This window comes from Mus caroli, unplaced genomic scaffold (genome assembly GCF_978045245.1).
Source record: "Mus caroli unplaced genomic scaffold, Mus_caroli_1 scaffold_6, whole genome shotgun sequence".
In the NCBI taxonomy this organism is placed as follows: domain Eukaryota; kingdom Metazoa; phylum Chordata; class Mammalia; order Rodentia; family Muridae; genus Mus; species Mus caroli.
Genome location: NW_028227261.1, coordinates 104,884,846 through 104,903,305, shown reverse-complemented (window position 1 = coordinate 104,903,305; position 18,460 = coordinate 104,884,846). Strand labels below are relative to the sequence as shown.

General features: G+C 36.2%; 1 protein-coding gene across 2 annotated transcripts in view; it reads right to left on the bottom strand.

Annotated features, from left to right (window-relative positions):
* The window catches only part of Grin3a (glutamate ionotropic receptor NMDA type subunit 3A), a 182,290-nt gene that overhangs the window by 116,917 nt on the left and 46,913 nt on the right, over positions 1–18,460 (bottom strand). For both annotated transcript variants that reach the window (XM_021160783.3, XM_021160784.3), the window contains exon 2: positions 13,324–13,928. In XM_021160783.3, coding sequence (XP_021016442.1) covers positions 13,324–13,928 — 605 coding nt within the window. The remainder of the gene's footprint in view (positions 1–13,323; positions 13,929–18,460) is intronic.

Below are 18,460 nucleotides of genomic sequence, written 5' to 3'. Positions count from 1 at the left end.
CCTGTGCCACCATGCCTAGCTCTTCCTTCCTTTAATTCATTGAGAGAAATGTTATTGTATTTTTAAAATGAAGTAGAAAGTATCTTTAAAAGAAAAGGAAGTGAAGGACTTCCCTAAGAAATGACTAAGATAAATCTTAGTGGATCAACATTTTGCTCTCTTGCTAGAGGAAACTTAATTATAAAATTATCTGGGCCCTGCTGTTTTCTTTTTTAAAAAAGAACTTTAAAATTATTTTCATTTCATGTTTCTTGGTGTTTGACTTACAAGTTGTCTGTGTGAGAGTGTCAGAAACCCTGGTACTAGAATTCCAGACAGATGCCATGTGGGTGCTGGGAATTGAACCCAGGTCCTCTGGAAGAACAGCCAGTGTTTTTAATCACTGAGTCATTCCTCTAGCCTATAGACCTGGCTATTTTCATTTTGCCTATTTTGATTCTTTGGAAATTTCATCTCTGCTGCAATAAGAATCTAACCTCAGGGACAGGTGTAATCCAAGGAACTAAACAGGTTATAGGGTGGGAGGGGATGCAATCAGGGAAAGGGACTTCGAGAATATAGGTGAAGTGAAAACATGGAGGGGGAATATTTGAAACAGAAAGGTTCAAGCAGGTAGTAGAGTGATGGCTTTAGGAAAATGAACAGGCAAAGGAAGGATGACCAAAATAAGAGGAGTCTGTGATCTTGCAACCCAAGTAAGAAATATAGTAAGTGTGGATAGTAGAACATGCATGTTATGAAACAATGGGGCAATGCTGGGAGCTAAAGGGTTAAGCATGGATTGATGTACAGGGTGGGAGATAAAAGGGATAGCATGTGGATTAACCAAAACTAAGGTTGTATGGGGAAGCCTTAAGACATGCTACTAGTTTGTGAGATAATTAAAAATATATCAACAACAACTAAAAATGAAGTTTGAACAGAGGAATCCTGCATGGGTGAGCAATGCTGTTCCCACACAACATGAGTTATTAAACGAAAACTTTATTGCCAGAGCATGGATTACCTTCCTATGAGTTATTGGTCATGGAGGTCCCAGCAGTACCCCAAACAGTATAGGCTATTTTCATTACTCTTGGTTGTCCAACATAACTAGCTGGAAAGGTCTTATTGCTAAGATACCTCACACCCAGGTTTCAGGACATTGGGAAATCAATCTTGAACTGGTCAGAAAACTCTCCCTGCTGGCTCATTTTCATGGTGCTGGAAAGTGCTACGCAGGCTGCAAACAGGGGAAGGGGATTACATCAATGCTTTCACCTACATGGATGCTCCATGCTACAATACTGACTTATCAGGCAAGATTTACACACTAGGCAATACTGACACAATGGTTTATGAGGGGTAACCAAACATTCTCTGGATTTGATCTGAGCATTGTTCCACAGGAGGGAATTCGTTCCTGGTAGTACAACATGGTCAAAAAAACAGTCAGGGAAGTAACAGTCCCTGGTTCAGAGCCTATCGGAGTGCTTGGCTAAAAGGTTATGTTTTCACACTATCCCATGAATAGATATGCTTATATTTACAGATCTGTGGTTCTCTCAACCTCAGTCAGAAAATAATGCAATTCTTTAATGATATCACCAGTTTCTCAGCTAAGCTTTCCCCCTTTCTGTGTCAACTTTGTCAAATGATTTTATTCTAGGACTTCATTGCTGTATAAGACGTTACATGTGCTAAGGTTCCTGCTCAATTTCTTCTCAGTTGATTGCCGTTTTTAATTTGTTTATTCTAATTTATTTCCAGGCTTCCCTGTCTTACCTCTTTAAATTTTATGTTGATGAGGACACATTTGTGACAACAATTTCTTCTATAATAGACATTTAAAGCTATAAACATAGCATCAAATATAGCCTACTTATTTCTTATTGTATTACAGAAAGGAGAGTTAGGATGGGTTTTTTTTTGGGGGTGTCTTCTACATATTAATGAAAGATTCAACCATTCACCTATATTCTCAGACCCTAAAATATTTATGTTTTATTTTAAAAATACAGTATTACTGTTTTTGTGGGGGAAATGTTTAATTGATTTCTATAAATGTTGAATGAATAAAAAAGTGTTTATTCATTTTAGCTTCACATGTAAAACAGAGCTTGTTAACTATATTTTTAAAGATCTCCTGTGTTCTTGATTTGTTTCTTAGGTGGTGGGATAAAGAACATGCATAAACATTTCACTTTGTGTGTGTGCTTAATTATTTTTTTCTGTTATTTTTATTTAAAAGCACCAAAGCTGTCATATTATTTAATGCATTTTTATTTAGTAGAGTTTGTCTATTAAATTTGAAGATATTGTCCTGTTCTTTCTTTCTGTATGATTTTAAATATGGTCAGATTAGATAGATCTGTATCACCAGAAGTGGTTTTTATTGCTTTTATATCACAGTTGTACAAGTGGTTATGGCAGTATTGTAATATATAGGGTTTTTAGACTTGGGCAATATAGTGAGTACTTTTAAGACAACATTTGAAAGTTAGTGTATTACAGAGTCATACTTTATTGAACAAAACTAACCACCGTTGATAATGGATTTTTCTATTAGAAAGCTAGGTCTAAGGAGGGTTTGCTATACTTCTTCTTGGAGGGGGGCACATCCCATCCCCACGTGTATGCTCATATGCACCTGTGCCACACTGCAGTTTGTGGCCACTGCACAAGGTGTTCATACCATTTAAGTTAATTGTGACAGTGTATAAAAGTTTCTTGGTATGGGGTTTAGAACAAATATTTAACATGAAATAAGAAGTTATTTTCTAAATAGCTAACTTTAAATTATGAAGGAAACGTGCTTTGGGATTGCATCACGACACCCAGCATCCTTTTCTTTGTGTCATTAGAGCTGCCCATATTTTAAAGATCTGGAAGACTACATGAACCATCTGGTTTAGGTGCATTTGAGGGGATATGATCTATTCTGCATAATCTCTGTGTGGTGGTAAACAATTTGATCACATCTATATGAATTACATTTATGATTTCTTTGAATTTTCTACTAGTCAATTTTAGTGCTTTGTGTTTTAGTTGAAAACAATGTATTGATATTTCTGTTATTGACAAATTTATTTGTTTTCTGTTCTTTTAAAAGAAAAATCAACTCTAATAAGTTATGTTTACTTCCTAATTGTTTTTGCAATTATGATTTTAAGAGATTTACTTATTTTATTTATTTTACATTTTGATATTTATTTATGTTAATTATTTATTTTAAAGAAGCTTGGCTGGGCCTAATAGCCCAAGCCTAAAGTCTCACTACTCAGGAGGCCCAGAAAGGAGGTTTACGAGTTCAAGGCCTACTAGGACAACAGCTTAAGGCCAGGCTAAGAAACTTGGTAAGACTCTACCTTCAAACAAACACTTTTCTTTTCTTTCTTTTCTTTTCTTTTCTTTTCTTTTCTTTTCTTTTCTTTTCTTTTCTTTTCTTTCCTTTTCTTTTCTTTTCTTTTTTCATTTTTTATTAGATATTTTCTTCATTTACATTTCAAATGCTATCCGGAAAGTCCCCTGCCCTGCTTCCCAACCCACCCACTCCCGCTTCCTGGCCCTGGCATTCCCCTGTACTGGGGCATATGATCTTTGCAAGACCAAGGGCCTCTCCTCCCATTGATGGTCGACTAGGCCATCTTCTGCTACATATGCAGCAAATAGAGCTCAGTGGTAGAGTGCTTTTGTTATGTGTGAGAGGCTGAGTTCAAGCCTCAATACTGCTAACAAACCAAACCACAAAAACAAACAACAACGATAAGAAAAAAAACCAAAACAGCTCCTGTATTTGATTCCACCATTTGATATCTTATCACATCAAAACATCAGACTTATATCTTATATTTTAACATTTCTCTTTTTTCACCAATGTTTACCATATATTTTAGAACTGGATCATTGAGTTCTATCTGCTTAACTGTACTTATTACTTTGCTCATGTATAAACTACTCTGATAGTTTGAACTTTTGCTTTCAGAATGGCTAATAGCTCCATAACTAAAATGGTTTGTATTTTGGCTTATCGTACTTTCACAAATAAAATCCTGCTTCCTAATTTAATAGCCTATTTTAAGTGGAAACGTATTCCAGGTACTAATTGGAAAAAGTCAGTATACATTTTCTAAGGAACGGTAACTGCTGTGTTTACTTTAATTTTTAATGAATTTCACTATTCATATTTTTTCACATGATTTTTACTGAATTCAATTTATCTGAATAATTTAATTATTCATTTTGCCTTTAACTTGTTCTAAAATTTCCTAAAGTTAACTTTTAAAGTGCCATCCATCATAAGTACTATTATTTTATTAAAAATTTTAAGTTGAGGTTCTAATTAGACATCATTTCTTTGAGTTTTACACACACACACACACACACACACACACACACACACACACACACACACACACACATTGTCTTCACCAGTGAGACCTTACAATCACTTCTTAGAAAACAATTAATAAGTAGCCTTGCCAATAGCCAGTGTTATTTTGGGATTCCATGGGATTCCATGGAGTCAACATTGGTCAGCAACTCAGTTAGATGTAAGCCATTCCTGGGACTGAAAGTTTCCCTTGGGGAGGAAACATGTCTACTTGGAGCACTGTTTCCCCTGCTGTTTGGTGACTCCATTTAGATTTAATCATAGATGTATATATTTTAAGAAGTTTCAACTGTAGTAGGTTTCTATATGGACCCCAAAGACTCTTAGTGCTAACTGTCCTCCCTGTACTCTCTCTCTTACCACCCTCTTCTCCTCTCATCTCTGCTTAATCCTTCTGTTCCACTCTGTCCCCCGTATCTCCACAACTACATATTTTATGTCCTTTTTCTTAAGAGATCTTCCCCTTCCCCATACCCTTTTCCTCTATACTGAACCTCTGTGGTTATACAGATTGCATCATGCCTCATTTTTCTCTCATATTGCTTTGTTTGGGCATTTTTTCACCTTACTGATCTTTTGTTTGTGTATTATTGTCCCCTAATTTTGTGTTTTTATGGTTTATTTCAGGTGTATATTTCTTGTGCCTTTTCCTCTTTCTTTCTTTCTTTCTTTCTTTCTTTCTTTCTTTCTTTCTTTCTTTCTTTCTTTCTTCTGATTTTTTTGCTTTTCTTAATTTGTCTGTTTGTCTGAGAGAGAGAGGAGAGAGAGGGGAGAGAGAGAGAGAGAGAGAGAGAGAGAGAGAGAGAGAGAGAGAGAGAGAGAGAGAGAGAGAGAGAGAAGGCATGATATTGGAAAGGTGAGGTGAAGAGGAGCTGAGAGGAGATGGGGAGATGTGAGAGGGTAAACTCTGATCAGAACGTATTTTATGAATTTTCAAAGCAAAACAACATGTTTAATGATTTTTTCCTTTGTCTTATTTAGCATATAAAAATGTAAAATATGCATATTAGAAATTTGTGTTTTGTTCTTGCTTTTGAAATACCCCTGTTCCTCGTCTGGTTGTCTCCAGTCTCATGCTGTTTAAAAGCCTCATGCTTCTTGCAAGTCTTCCTTCTTGCCCCAGCTATTCACAGGTCATACACTGGCTTTGACTTTGGTCTTACTTTGCACATGAACTCTTTATCAAGTAGTCTCACTTGTTTTCTGATTCTTCCAGGCTACTCTGTCCTCACACCCACTCTGCCACTATAATAGTCCATTTATCATATCTATGCATGGGGATATCTATCTTCTCTATAAAGCTGTAATGTTCATTTTCCCCTTGGGAAACTTCTTAGTTCATTAACAAATTCTGCATCCTCATTCTCTCATACCTTGAAAAATGAGCTGACTTTCCCCTTCATGATCATCTCATTATATTAATATTTTCCCTCTGATAAATGGGAGATCTGTTCCTCCTCTGTAAAGCTCTATAATAATCTTTCCTGTGAGAATTAATTTTGACCTTTTGCCTTTGCTCAATTAGCAGTATTTTCCTTCCTTCCTTCCTTCCTTCCTTCCTTCCTTCCTTCCTTCCTTCCTTCCTTCCTTCCTTCCTTCCTTCCTTCCTTCCTCCCTCCCTCCCTCCCTCCCTCCCTCCCTCCCTCCCTCCCTCCCTCCCTCCCTCCCTCTCTCTCTCTCTCTCTCTCTCTCTCTCTCTCTCTCTCTCTCTCTCTCTCTCTCTTTCTTCCTTTTCCTCCTTTCTTTTTGAGACAAGGTTGCATGTAGCTCAAGTTAGCCTTGAACTCCATATGTGGCTCAGGATGACCTTGAATTCCTAATCTTCCTGCTTTTGCCTCTAAGTGCTAGATTACATGTAAATGCCACTATGCCTAGCATTAGTTAGGAATCTTGACAGTATCATTACCAGTGTCATCCTCTCAAACTCCCCATGCACCAGCATCATCTAGTTGTAGTTAGGGTTGTTGGGCTCATGTGCCAGGTTTACTCATTTTTACATACTCATTCTGAATATTTGTATCTTGCTGTGCTTTCATTCAGCTCCAGACATAGCAGTTCTTTAACTGAAAATGCTATTCATTCATATTATTTTGTGTGTTCATGCATTTGGGCATTTGTGTACACCAGAGTAAGCACATGGAGTCATCACACTTTGATGACAAGTGCCTTTACACATGAACCATTTCACTTGGTTTGTACTGTGTCTGTTCCTTTTCTAATTCCCCTGAGAATTCTGTCTAGCTATGCCCCCCCCTGCCTATTATCTCACTCTTTTCCTGCATCTCTGGAGGGTATTTCTCCATGCACATGTCAATTGTTTCTAGATCAGCTCTCACTCCTGGCTTGGTTTACAGATGTAGACCCCTGTATTTGCTTTATAATCTGTTACTAAAAGTTTAGAAGTTTTAGCCGAGACTTAACACAAAGAAACAGTCCACTCCTGCTGGACATGCCTGTTGACATCCTCATCAGAACATGCTACTTTGATATTAGTTTGATTTTTAGTTCTCCATCTATGAGACTTGTCTCCAAGTTGGACATCAACTGTATATTATTTCTTAACCTATATGCAAAAGTACAATCTATGCCCCTAGTACTCCTGGTAGCTTGTAGGGTATCCTTGAATGTCAGTTGATTATCCCCATGTTTGACTTTTTAGACTATAAGAACCCTGCATACATGGGTTTCAGCATGTTCTACACTGGAAAGGTAGAAATGTTACAGCCTTGTTCTTATCATGGATGAATCCAGCCCTTGCTGGCTGCTTTCATGGCACAGACTTCCAAGCCGAAGAAGAGACCTGCATTTGTCTGCCACATGGCGTCAGCTTTGAATCTTAGGCATAGCACAGTGTCTGTCCAAGGGAACTTTTCTGTAATGTCTGTGTGGCAAATGCAGTTAAATATACATCTTCTTAGAGCAGACCAGTGCTTCTTAAAGCATTCACTGCTCTGGCAGAAGAATGGGCTCAATCAGCCAGGAAGCTCCTGAATTTTCAGTTTATAGAGTGTTCAAAGCATTGTGATTCTAATACATTTCCTTCTGAATAATGGATGAGATACAAAAATAGAAATTAGTTCAATAGGAATGCTCTCTGATAATAAGGAACTAACAGGAACTAGAAATGGCTAAAATTTGAGCCTCAGAGCACTGGATGCCGATATATTGTAATCATTGATATTGTTGTATTTTAAAACAACACCCAGGCTCATCTTCTCAAAAACACATTTACCAGTAAATGGGCAAGATCAGTTTGACAATAAATATATGCACACTTGTATGACTCATCAGAGTCTGTGTTTTGCCAATACTTGCAAAATTCAGTTACAAGTAAAACTTCACAATGGGAGAAGAGCTGCTGACATTCTTGAATTTTCCCATGAGATGAGGAAAATACCAATAAATTCAAGTCCTAATGTAAGACATGCTTAATGCTATTCTGCTATTGGTGCATGTGAAGAGGAGGCTTGAGCAAGAAATCTGACATGTGGTTAAGGTACTCATCTTTCCCTTGAGATCCTGTAAGTGTCAGGTCAACACTCTGTTTTTTTTTTTTTTCTTCACCTTTTCTGTCTCCCCTCCTCCCCCATATACCACACAGAAGTAAGAGATCTGTCCTATGGACAAACTGTTTTCTTTTTGCCCTGGGTTTTGTCATGGACTTTGGCTCCCCACTACTGTGGTCTGTGACCCCTCTTTGACTGTTCCTGGTTATTTTATTTATTCCTCTAATTTAATTTATGCTGCTTCTTTAGATCTGGTGTGAATACTAGCCTCAGTGCTGATTTCTCTTCCGTCATAGCTGGTGCGTGGTTCTGGACATGGAACATTACAGAGCATTTACCAGCCAGACAACCCTCTGAAAGGTTATAGGATGTAGAGAATGGTGTAGTCTGGAGACAGATCTAGAATTCAGAGTGGAGCTGTTAACATTGTTCTCAGTAGAGTCAGTACTTTCTGATCTATCTCCAAATTTTACAATAGATGTTTGGGAAGTGAAAATGTGAACAAAGAATAAAATTCCCTTTCAGGCAAATAACAACATAGAAGCTCTACAAATGTGCTGAAATTATCCAGCTTAGCACCTGATTCATCTTGAATCCTCCTTTATTCATTGAAATAAGGTCCTGAGGTAATGTGAATTTTCTAGTGTTCCTTATCTGAGGTCCTTATGACTTCAAACAAATTTTAGACACAACTCATGTCATCCCTTGAGTGACCCGGAAGGAGAGAAACAGTCAACAGATTTTAGCCGGAAGGAGAGAAACAGTCAACAGATTTTAGCCAACTGGTCTAATGACAGGGTTTCCTGCTGGACACATATAAGACTGTACAATATGTACTTTCCTCTGTAAGTATAAACTCCCCAAGTGTTCCAGCTAGAAAGGAAAGCTAAGCGAGTCAGTCATTCAGGAGAAATGCAAAAGCTTGTGTTCGTTTTTTAAAAACTCTTAAAATTAATGATGGTGTTAAGTCCATTCCTATACACTAGAAATATTGAAAGAGAGGAAAGGAAAAAAAGAAACCCTTGGGGTTTCATGATAAAAAAAAAAGTCACCCATAAGCAATGCGTTTTCCTTGGGGCACTGGAGAGTCAGTGCTAAAGAGTAGCATCTAGTTCAAGGCTTCCACATTCTCTTAAAGTTGACGTTGAAACCTACAAGCTAACCAGCTATCTGAGTGGAGGTACTTAGGAGATTATTCACACATGGGCAATTTTGCCTCTTGATTTTTAAATAGCATGTGATCAAAATTATAAATCATATAGTTATAAAGTACTAATTAAGGAAATTTATATTAATGCTGAAAGTACTCTAGAATGTGGATAATGTAAATTGATCTAACAAATTTAAAGGTTATTCAGTTTAAATACCTTTGACTTGAAATGCTACTAAATAATAAAGCTAATAGTTAGAAGTATCCAAAATTAGAATTATATCATGAAACCACAAGGGTTTCTTTTTTCCTTTTAAGTAGTAAGTAATAATTTGGGGTTGTAGATAGAAAAGTGGGTTCTAATAACATAGTGGGTAGGTAACTGCCTAGCTCTTGGGCTGTTTAAGGCTTATTTTAAGTATAAAGGTTGTGTGTGCCTTTTATCCCAGAACTAAATGGTCAAACACAGGGTAGAAACCCTGGGTTGCGATTAATAATTTTTACAATGGGGTTAGGGTGTGTATGCACATATCTCAGAACTTTATAGCTTACGTTTATGCATTATACTGTTAGCTCTAAAATGACAAGACTCGGGTACTCATTATATCTCCTTCAGCTTAATTCAAGAAATGGTCATTGATGGAGTAGAAACACAGATGTACATTCATGGAGGCGTTGTCAAGATAACATGCCACCTACCATTGCCTCTAAAATTAACATTTAGTAAAACAACTTTCTAATACAATGTTAAAGATAACACAATGACCTTGGTCCTCTAATCCTTTTGTCTACATTGAGTCATGATGGACATTTGCTCTGTCTTGTGGGCGACTGAGAAGAATTAAATCCCTTATACCTGTAATTACGTCTGTGTAGTCTGCCACAAGAAATTATTTTCCTAGTCAAAAAGTCTGTACTGAAAATGCCATGTTTGGGGGAGATTTCATTAACATTTTAAAATGTTAACAATTCTGTCAGCCCAAACCAAAAATGACTGTGTGAGAAATGAAAGCTTGCATAACTCTGGCACCAGCTAGTCACAGCCCATTATCCTTCTGGCTTTTATTATGCAGTGAGGGAGTGGGGTCAGCCTCACAAAATTTAGGGATAATTAAGGAAATTACTGTATGCAGATGTGACTTATGGACTGAGAATAACTAACTTTCCAAAAGATTGGATTAAAACAAAACAAATAAGGATGATGGAAAACCCGCTGCTGCTTTCTGGCTTAAGGCAGCCTTTAAGTTATTCATTATACAAACTCCTTCTGGGGATATGCCCGCTTTCCCTGACCCTGTCCTGAACACTTTGAAACTTTTTCTTTGACTGTATTCCTTCCGGAGTTTAAAAAAGTCCTGGGCATATTTTCTGAAGTTCTTTGAGTTCATTTCTCACACACACCCAAGGGGGTGAAAATATTGCTACTGACCCCTGTGCATTGTGAACTGCCTCTGGGCTCCAAACCACACATTCTTCTTTTGTAATCTTGAAACTTTGTGGAATAAAATATGTGGAAACAATCATGAGGGTAGCGCCTTTCACCATAGAGACAAAAGTAAAAGAAATAAAAGAAAAGAGGAAAACTAGAGTATAAGTAGTTAGATAAAAGTTTATATTTAGTTTAGAAAGTATTATTCACCAACTATCTGTTTTCCTCTAAGATAAATGATATTGGAGACACAAATACAAGAGAAGGTCTTCTTTCTCTATAAATAATTATACTATCTATATAATATCTATACTATCAATTAAGTATGCTGTATGCTAGGCTGTGGACTAAGTCAAATAATAATGTTTCAACTTAATGGAATTTGTATTTCCCTCAGAAGTCAGACAGGTCAGGATGAAGAGGCTAAGTACTACTTATAAGTCAATAGAAAAAATGCCATGTGGACCTTGTAGAGAGAGATTTTAGATTTGTAAATTACATTTAGTGTGTGAGTGTGTGTGTGAGCATGTACATGGGTGTACAAGTCTATATACATGTATGTGTATGAATGCATGTATGCATTCATGCAAGTATGATTGCATATGTATGTATGTATGCAGGTATGTATGTATGTATGTGTGTATGTAGTATGTGCCACTGTGTAAGTATGGAGGTCAGAAGACAATATACAGGAACCAGTTCTCTCCTGATGCTAATTGAGGAGTGGGGTGAGTGGAACTCAACTCTTTGGTCTTGGTGGATACTGATTTACTGAGCAATCTTGCCAGTCTGAGAAATGTGATTTTACTGTAAATTAAACCTTGAGAAGTCAAAAAAAAGATCATTTGACCTTGATAGAATGAATTATTGAGGCAATATAATCTAAGTCAACAAATATTCTTACTTATTTTCTCTAAATGCTTTTAGAACTGAGTTTTTTCTTGCATTGTCCATTTTACATGACTCAAGAGTATGCTAGATGCTATAACGCCATTTTCGTTTGTGGTTTCTCCTGCTGCCTATGACTTTCCTTCCAAATAATCACTGTTTGGAATCATATGGTGGTTAGAAAGGAGAAGGTTTTTATTTCTTAGATAAAATCCCAAGCCTCACTTACGTACTAGGGTACAAAGGGATGAACTCTGTGTAGATATTGTAAAATAAAATATACATAAAAGTAGAGGTTATGAAAATTAAAATGCTATATGGGAAAAAGAACGTTAGGATGGTATAATATCCGATTTTACCATTAATAAATTTTGAAAATTAATTTGAATTACTTTACTTTTTCTTTTCTTCTTCTTTCTCTTTTTTGAATCAAGGTCTCCCTGAACATCCTTAGCTGGCCTGGTACCAACAAAGATCCTCCTGCTTCTTCCCACCCATTTTATGCTTTTGTGAACAATATATGCTGTGCCTTGTCTGCATTTCTGTCAAACACTTGGCTGTTAGCAGATTGCTTGTGTATGGTAAGTTCCCAGTACAATTATGTGTAAAATCATGAAGACTTCCTGGTCTTTTACCAAGTATTTGTGTTTTTTTAAGATAAGACACTGAAATTGCTGCATAATCTGTTTACTCTTTGAGAGTATTGCCTTAAAATGTGCTTCAGTCTACAGAGAAGGTTTACCTCTGGAATGGCCCTCATTCTCTGGCCTGGCCTCTTTGACCATAGGTCATCCTCTTTTTAGGTAAAAGTCAAGTAGCCTAAGTGTCACTTAAAGACATTCCCCTTCCCCGGTAATTATAAGCCCATTTCCATATGAGGGGCTATACTTTATTTTAAATATTTCTACTCCATCTTCTGAATCAAGTGAGCTACTAAACATAAAGATACCAAATTATAATATGCATACATATAATTAAGTATAAAATAACAAACAGCACATTAGAAAAATACTATTATGAAATGCTTACTTCTATATATCTATTAATTTTATATCTGTTTACCATATCTATCTACCTATAATTTATCTATCATCTATCTCACCTATCATCTATCTATCTATCTATCTATCTATCTATCTATCTATCTATCTATCTATCTATTTAATTTATCTATCATATTTATCTATGGATCATCTATATATCATCTATTGATTTATCACTCACCCATCATGTAGCTTCTAATTTTATCTGCTATCACAACAATTCCACAAGTACTAGGATCTTATGCTTATATCGTTATAATTTTACATGCCTTTTCTATAAGCAGACATGAAACCTAAGAAACCAAGGCTGAGAGAAATTGGGTAACTTGACTAAGTTACACAAGAATAAGGAGGCAGCACTAAGATTCTATGTCTGTATGGTTCTGAAGTCTCTGCATTTAACCACGGTCTAAACTGCCTTAAGCAATTTTAGGAGAGAGAAAAGTACATTTTTATGTAACTATTTTTTCCTCTGCATGTATTTAGAAAGTTTTCTTCAGTTCTACTGATGCGGGAAAGGCTAAAGAAGAAAATAAATATTCCCTGGCTTTATGTAAGCCAACCATGGGTTAATTATTTTTCATATACAATTTCATGATCTATTTATTATACTGTATCAAGCTAGTCTATATTATCCTGATATATTAGTTAGAATATTGAAGCTCTAAGCTTTTAAATATTCTTGCAAGAACTTAACAGTGAATAAGGAACTAACCAGTGTTGAGTGCTGTCCCAACCATACAACACTCAATACAGAATCAAATTACAGAGAACAGATCCTGAGATATTAGTTTTTAGTTGCCCCAAACTTTATCAGGATTATTGGCCCTTAGAGCTACACAGAATCAAGATTTCTGCACAGTGGATTGATAGGGAAACTTTACTTGCTATTCCAGCTCTCTGGATGAGAATGTACCCCAGGATTTACAGCCTACCTTGATAAATATTGTCCAGAAGTGAGATTTGTGGTTTTCACATCCATGCAGTTCATTGTGCTGGGAAGGAGAGCAAGTTCTGGCTGGATCATGGTAGCTGTGGCTACAGCTCTTGCAACCAATTCCATGGCATCCTGAACATAGTACTCAAAGACAGACTGTGTGGTTTTTCCATGAGCAATGAGCCCTAAGGGCAGGCCTTCTGTCCTCAGCTCCTCCACATTCTGTGAGTCTCCTAAAACCCAGTGAAGTTCAGGAGGTGATAGCCCAAACTGTGTGGACATTTCAAATATCTGCCGGATGCTCCCCATGTCACAGCCAAACATCACCATTGTGGGTGTGCTGTTCCTAATGTTTTCCAGCTGGACCTGCAGGAAACTTAGAAGGTCCTTTGTGGAGGACAGGTTAGCAGTGATGTTGATGATAGACCCGAGGTGGAACTTGGAGTTATTCTCTGTAAGGAGTAGGAAGTCGGTGATATTCCAGTCTTCCTGGCATAGCAACAAGCTAAAATTGTACCAGTTGTTCATGGTCAGGATTGAGACAGTGACATCAGCATCAGAACTTAGTGAATTTTCTAAACTCAGCTGTAGGTGCAGGGGATTCTGTATTTAAAGATAATGAAAAAGAAGAATTAGAAAGCATCGCCCAAAGATCATAATGAGATACTTTAGTTTTCCTGAAAGGCTAACGCCTTTCCCTATTTTTCCCTGTGATACTTTCTCTGGAATAAAATTCTCTTACTTGGAAAAAATAATGCTCTTTATCTAATGAGCAATCAACACTTCATCCTAATTTCCTGATGTTTTTGTCTGAGTACCAGAGAGCAGATAGCTCTTGATGTAAATGTGAGAAATGATATAATCACCTATGTGGTCATAGATTTTTATGGGGTTTGTCTTTCTTACAGTCAGCCCATTTGATGTATCATATTTCTTACACTGTGTTTAATGATTCATTTGTTAGACATTTCACTCAGGAGAATAATTGGAATAAATTGCTTTGCTTCTGTGAAACAACTATCAGAGACAACCTAGCACAGTGCCACTCTTGTATAAGAAAATTTGGAATATGAGTAGGCCTCTAGACCCTTGAATAAGGCTCTTTTAAAACACATGAAGTATTGTAGGGTACATACATCACGGTTAAGTGTATAGTCCAAGGTTAAAAGCTTGGTTATATTTCTATTTGTTTTGATTTTGAGCTCGTGCTATATAAAAAAAAAATGTGCCATGGAATGTATTTGTGAAACTTAAATTACTATTTCATCTACTCATGGAACTTGCCAACTCAATTAAGGAAGAGTTTCTTTCTTTTTCTTTTTCTTTCTTTCTTTCTTTCTTTCTTTCTTTCTTTCTTTCTTTCTTTCTTTCTTTTTTTTTTTTAAGGAAGAGTTTCTTAATTTAACAGTCACAAATTATAAATTACATAGTTGAAAGGTAGTTTTTCAACATTCATATATTTGTCATGTATTCTTTCCAATAGTAAACACTTGACACATTTACCCTTTAACAATGATTTCCTGAGAAACTTTAAAACAAAGCTTTATAAATGTTGGTTGCATAACAAATACCTATCAAGTGAATTAAGTATCTTCCAATTGGAAACTTTTGAACTATCTCTGAGAGCTGGCCAAAATTCTGGTCTGTAATAAGTTTCCTTTCCTACAACACACACAAAGCCATATTGGATAACCTATTTTTTTTTCTTGAACCAGGGCAAATATTTTAATATAAACTTTCTTTTTACAGTAAATGGATTTGTTTGCATTTGTAGTCATTTTTACAAACAGTGCATTCATCCAGATTGCTAAAGTCTTTTAGGTTGTTGTTAACTGAAGTAAGTTCTCTGAGGCTGCATCTACATTAATAATTCCATAGACTGACCTTAGCTGCATAGAACAATATAATTGTAGAGAAAATAGGTTTTAGATTAAGAACCAAAATGACAAGGCTATCTAAAACTATTTTTCCCTTATTTATTTTATTTATGAGTACAGTATAGCTGTCAGACACACCAGAAGAAGGCATCAGATCCCATTATAGATGGTTATGAGCCACCATGTGGTTGCTGGGAATTGAACTCAGCATCTCTGGAAGAGCAGTCAGTGCTCTTAACCACTGAGCCATCTCTCCAGAACCCCTATCTAAAATTCTTTCAAGCCATTAATCTTACCTTCTGTGTTTGGCCTGACGGTCTCTTGAGTATTAGGTTATCTTTTTACAATGTCTTGTTAAGCTTAGCAGACATTAAGTTTCCATCAATCCTAAAACCAAGAATGTGAATAACATCTGGAATTTATAGAAATTATCTCCTTGCTTTGCTGGAGGCTGCCTTTCTAATGCCCCAATGAAAGTATTTGTCAAATAATTTATTGATGTATGACTTTGTTTTGTGGACACAAAAGTCTATGTGACCTTGTTCTCTATGGTCCTTATAATTTACAACGACTAGAATTTGTGTTCTCTGGTTGTGACCATCCACATTTGGTTCAGGGTATACCATTTATTTCTTTGAATGTTGAGCTGTGTGTGTGTATTTTTTTTGTTGTTTTACTTTTTTATTTCCTTTGTTCATTTGTTTTTATGTATGTGTATTTACAATGTAATTTGCCTTATAGTGACTTGAGTTTTTATTTGATTATTTCTGATGACTACAAAAACTTAATAATTCTATATATGTCTTATGTTGTTCATCCCTTAACTTCAGATTGCCTCAAATGCACCATACTGCTTATCTCACACAATAGACTAGAACTGTGTCTTAAATCTCTCTTCTGTCAGATTGAACCAGAGATTGTGTATGTCAATGGGAATTATTCTTTCACTCACCCCAGTTGCTGGGCTTTGATCATAATCTGAGAGACTAAAAATTGATAGACGGTAAAGAAACCATTTCCACCCCAGTTTCAAGACCCCACATTTTGCCCAAATTGTAACCAAGGTTCATTCAAATACTCCCCACAGAAGAATTCATTAAATGAGTATGAGGAACAGGCTTGTTGTATGAAGACAAGAATTAGAATAAAATGTGCTGATCATATTGAAAATTCAGCATTAAATGGAGACATAAAAGTATTTGGCAAGAAAAAGCAAGATGGGACTTAGCTAAAGAGTTCTTCTCAGCAGATAGTGATTAGTCCATGTATGCAGGCTCATCCCTATAACCAGCTCTGTTGAGGGACTCCAGATGTTGGCAGTAATTCTTTCACTGTCTTCAGGGGAACAATTCTTCAAATAAATATTTATTAAGTAATTGTTTATAAGCATCTAATGATACTAATTAGCAGCTTCACGTGCATCTTGCAATTTTTCTCCTGATGCTAAAGTCCCCCTCCCCCACATCTCTCTCTCTCTCTCTCTCTCTCTCTCTCTCTCTCTCTCACACACACACACACACACGTCATTAATGCAGTCAAGCTTCATATAAACTATGTTAAAATCTTCAGCAAAAAATTAAAAAACATTATTGAGCCAAATTAAGAGATTTTGAAAAAGAAAACAATAGAAGGGTCTTTCTTAGGCAAGAATAAGAGTAGTCCAAGTACAGAAATATAAAGAGAGAATTAAGAAGTAAATAGAACTAAAAGTTAACATACACAAAGAACATCAGTAAAATAAATTGAATTAATACATTATACTTGAAATTCAAAGCAGAATAGGAAGAAATAAGAGATTGAGTTGAGAAAACAAAACATTTAGAAAAATAATATAATTTAAATTCCTAAATCTGCAATAAAGATAATTCCTGTTGAGTAGTGTTGGTGAGTGCCTTTAATCTCAGCACTTGGGAGGCAGGGGCAGGTGAATCTCTGAGTTTGAGGCCAGCTTGGTATACAGTGAGAGTTACAGTATGGCTAGGGCTACACTGAGAGAAACCCTGTCTCAACAAAAACAAACAAACAAACAAACAAACAAACAAATAAAATTCCTATCTACTAATAGCATATGTATAATATTAAATCATTAAAAATAGCCCAACTGGGTGAATATATGAGAATTTAAGATTCACCAAACTGAATAATGTAACCTATTTGTTCTGACATGAAAAAAAAATCTATCATAAACAAAAAGTGGAGAAACATGAAATATCAAAAGCATTTGCAGCAATGGTAGTAGGGTGGAGGGAGGGTATAGGAAACTTTTGGGATAGCATTTGAAATTTGAAATGTATATAAAGATAATATCTAATAAAAATGTGAAAAAAAAGCTGTGTTCATGATAAATAGGGAACATTTACTTGAGAAGGGTAAGAATTCTTTACTGAACACACAACCAATCCAGAAAGGCAGTTTTAACCTTGTATTGTGAGATGTGCCCTCTGCCTATGCAGTAAGTAAGAGAGGAATGGACATAAGTAGCTGGGAAATAGACAATTCATATGATTATAAATCCCAGCAGTGACAACAAATCAAATAATGAAATATGGTAGGGCTAGGACAGGGGGAGTATTCCTGGAAAAGGGCAGCAGCAGTGGGAGGATGCAGATAAAGGTAGCATACAGCATCCTCTAATTGGATTTTAGGAGAGTAAAAGAGAGATGTATTTCAAAACTGGTGATCACTAGATAGGCAAACATATACAGTGATGTCATTCTTCAACAGCAGTATCTTTCTTATTCTAGAGGAATTTTGGCTATATACCATACTTCTGTTTATCTTAGGTCTGATCATGTAGTGTCTTTTCAAATAGTGTCTATGATGTTCTCACTTAGGTCCCCAGCTCTCCTTGGTGGTAGTACCACTGCCCTTTTAAGTTATCTGAGCTTTTCCTCTTTTGTGCTACATGGTATTAGGTTTTAGAAGACAGGATGAGCTATGTGAAAATTATGTCTTCATCACTTACAAGTCATAGAGCAACCTGCAAGTAATTTCACATCTCAGCATCATAGACTCCTATCTCCCAAATGACCATGATGTACCATTTCCAATATTGAAATGTGGTAATGCATGGCAGGTATCCCGAACAGGAGGAATACCCGGTAAGTGGTAACTGTGGAGACTTGCTTGTAAAATATTGTTGTTGAGTTGGATGTGTTTCTTAAAATGATTATTTTATTGCTGTGACTCTCACACATTTCTTCTATTTGTACACAGTGATCTCAGTTGTAAGATACTTTTTACAGATATCAATTGCAC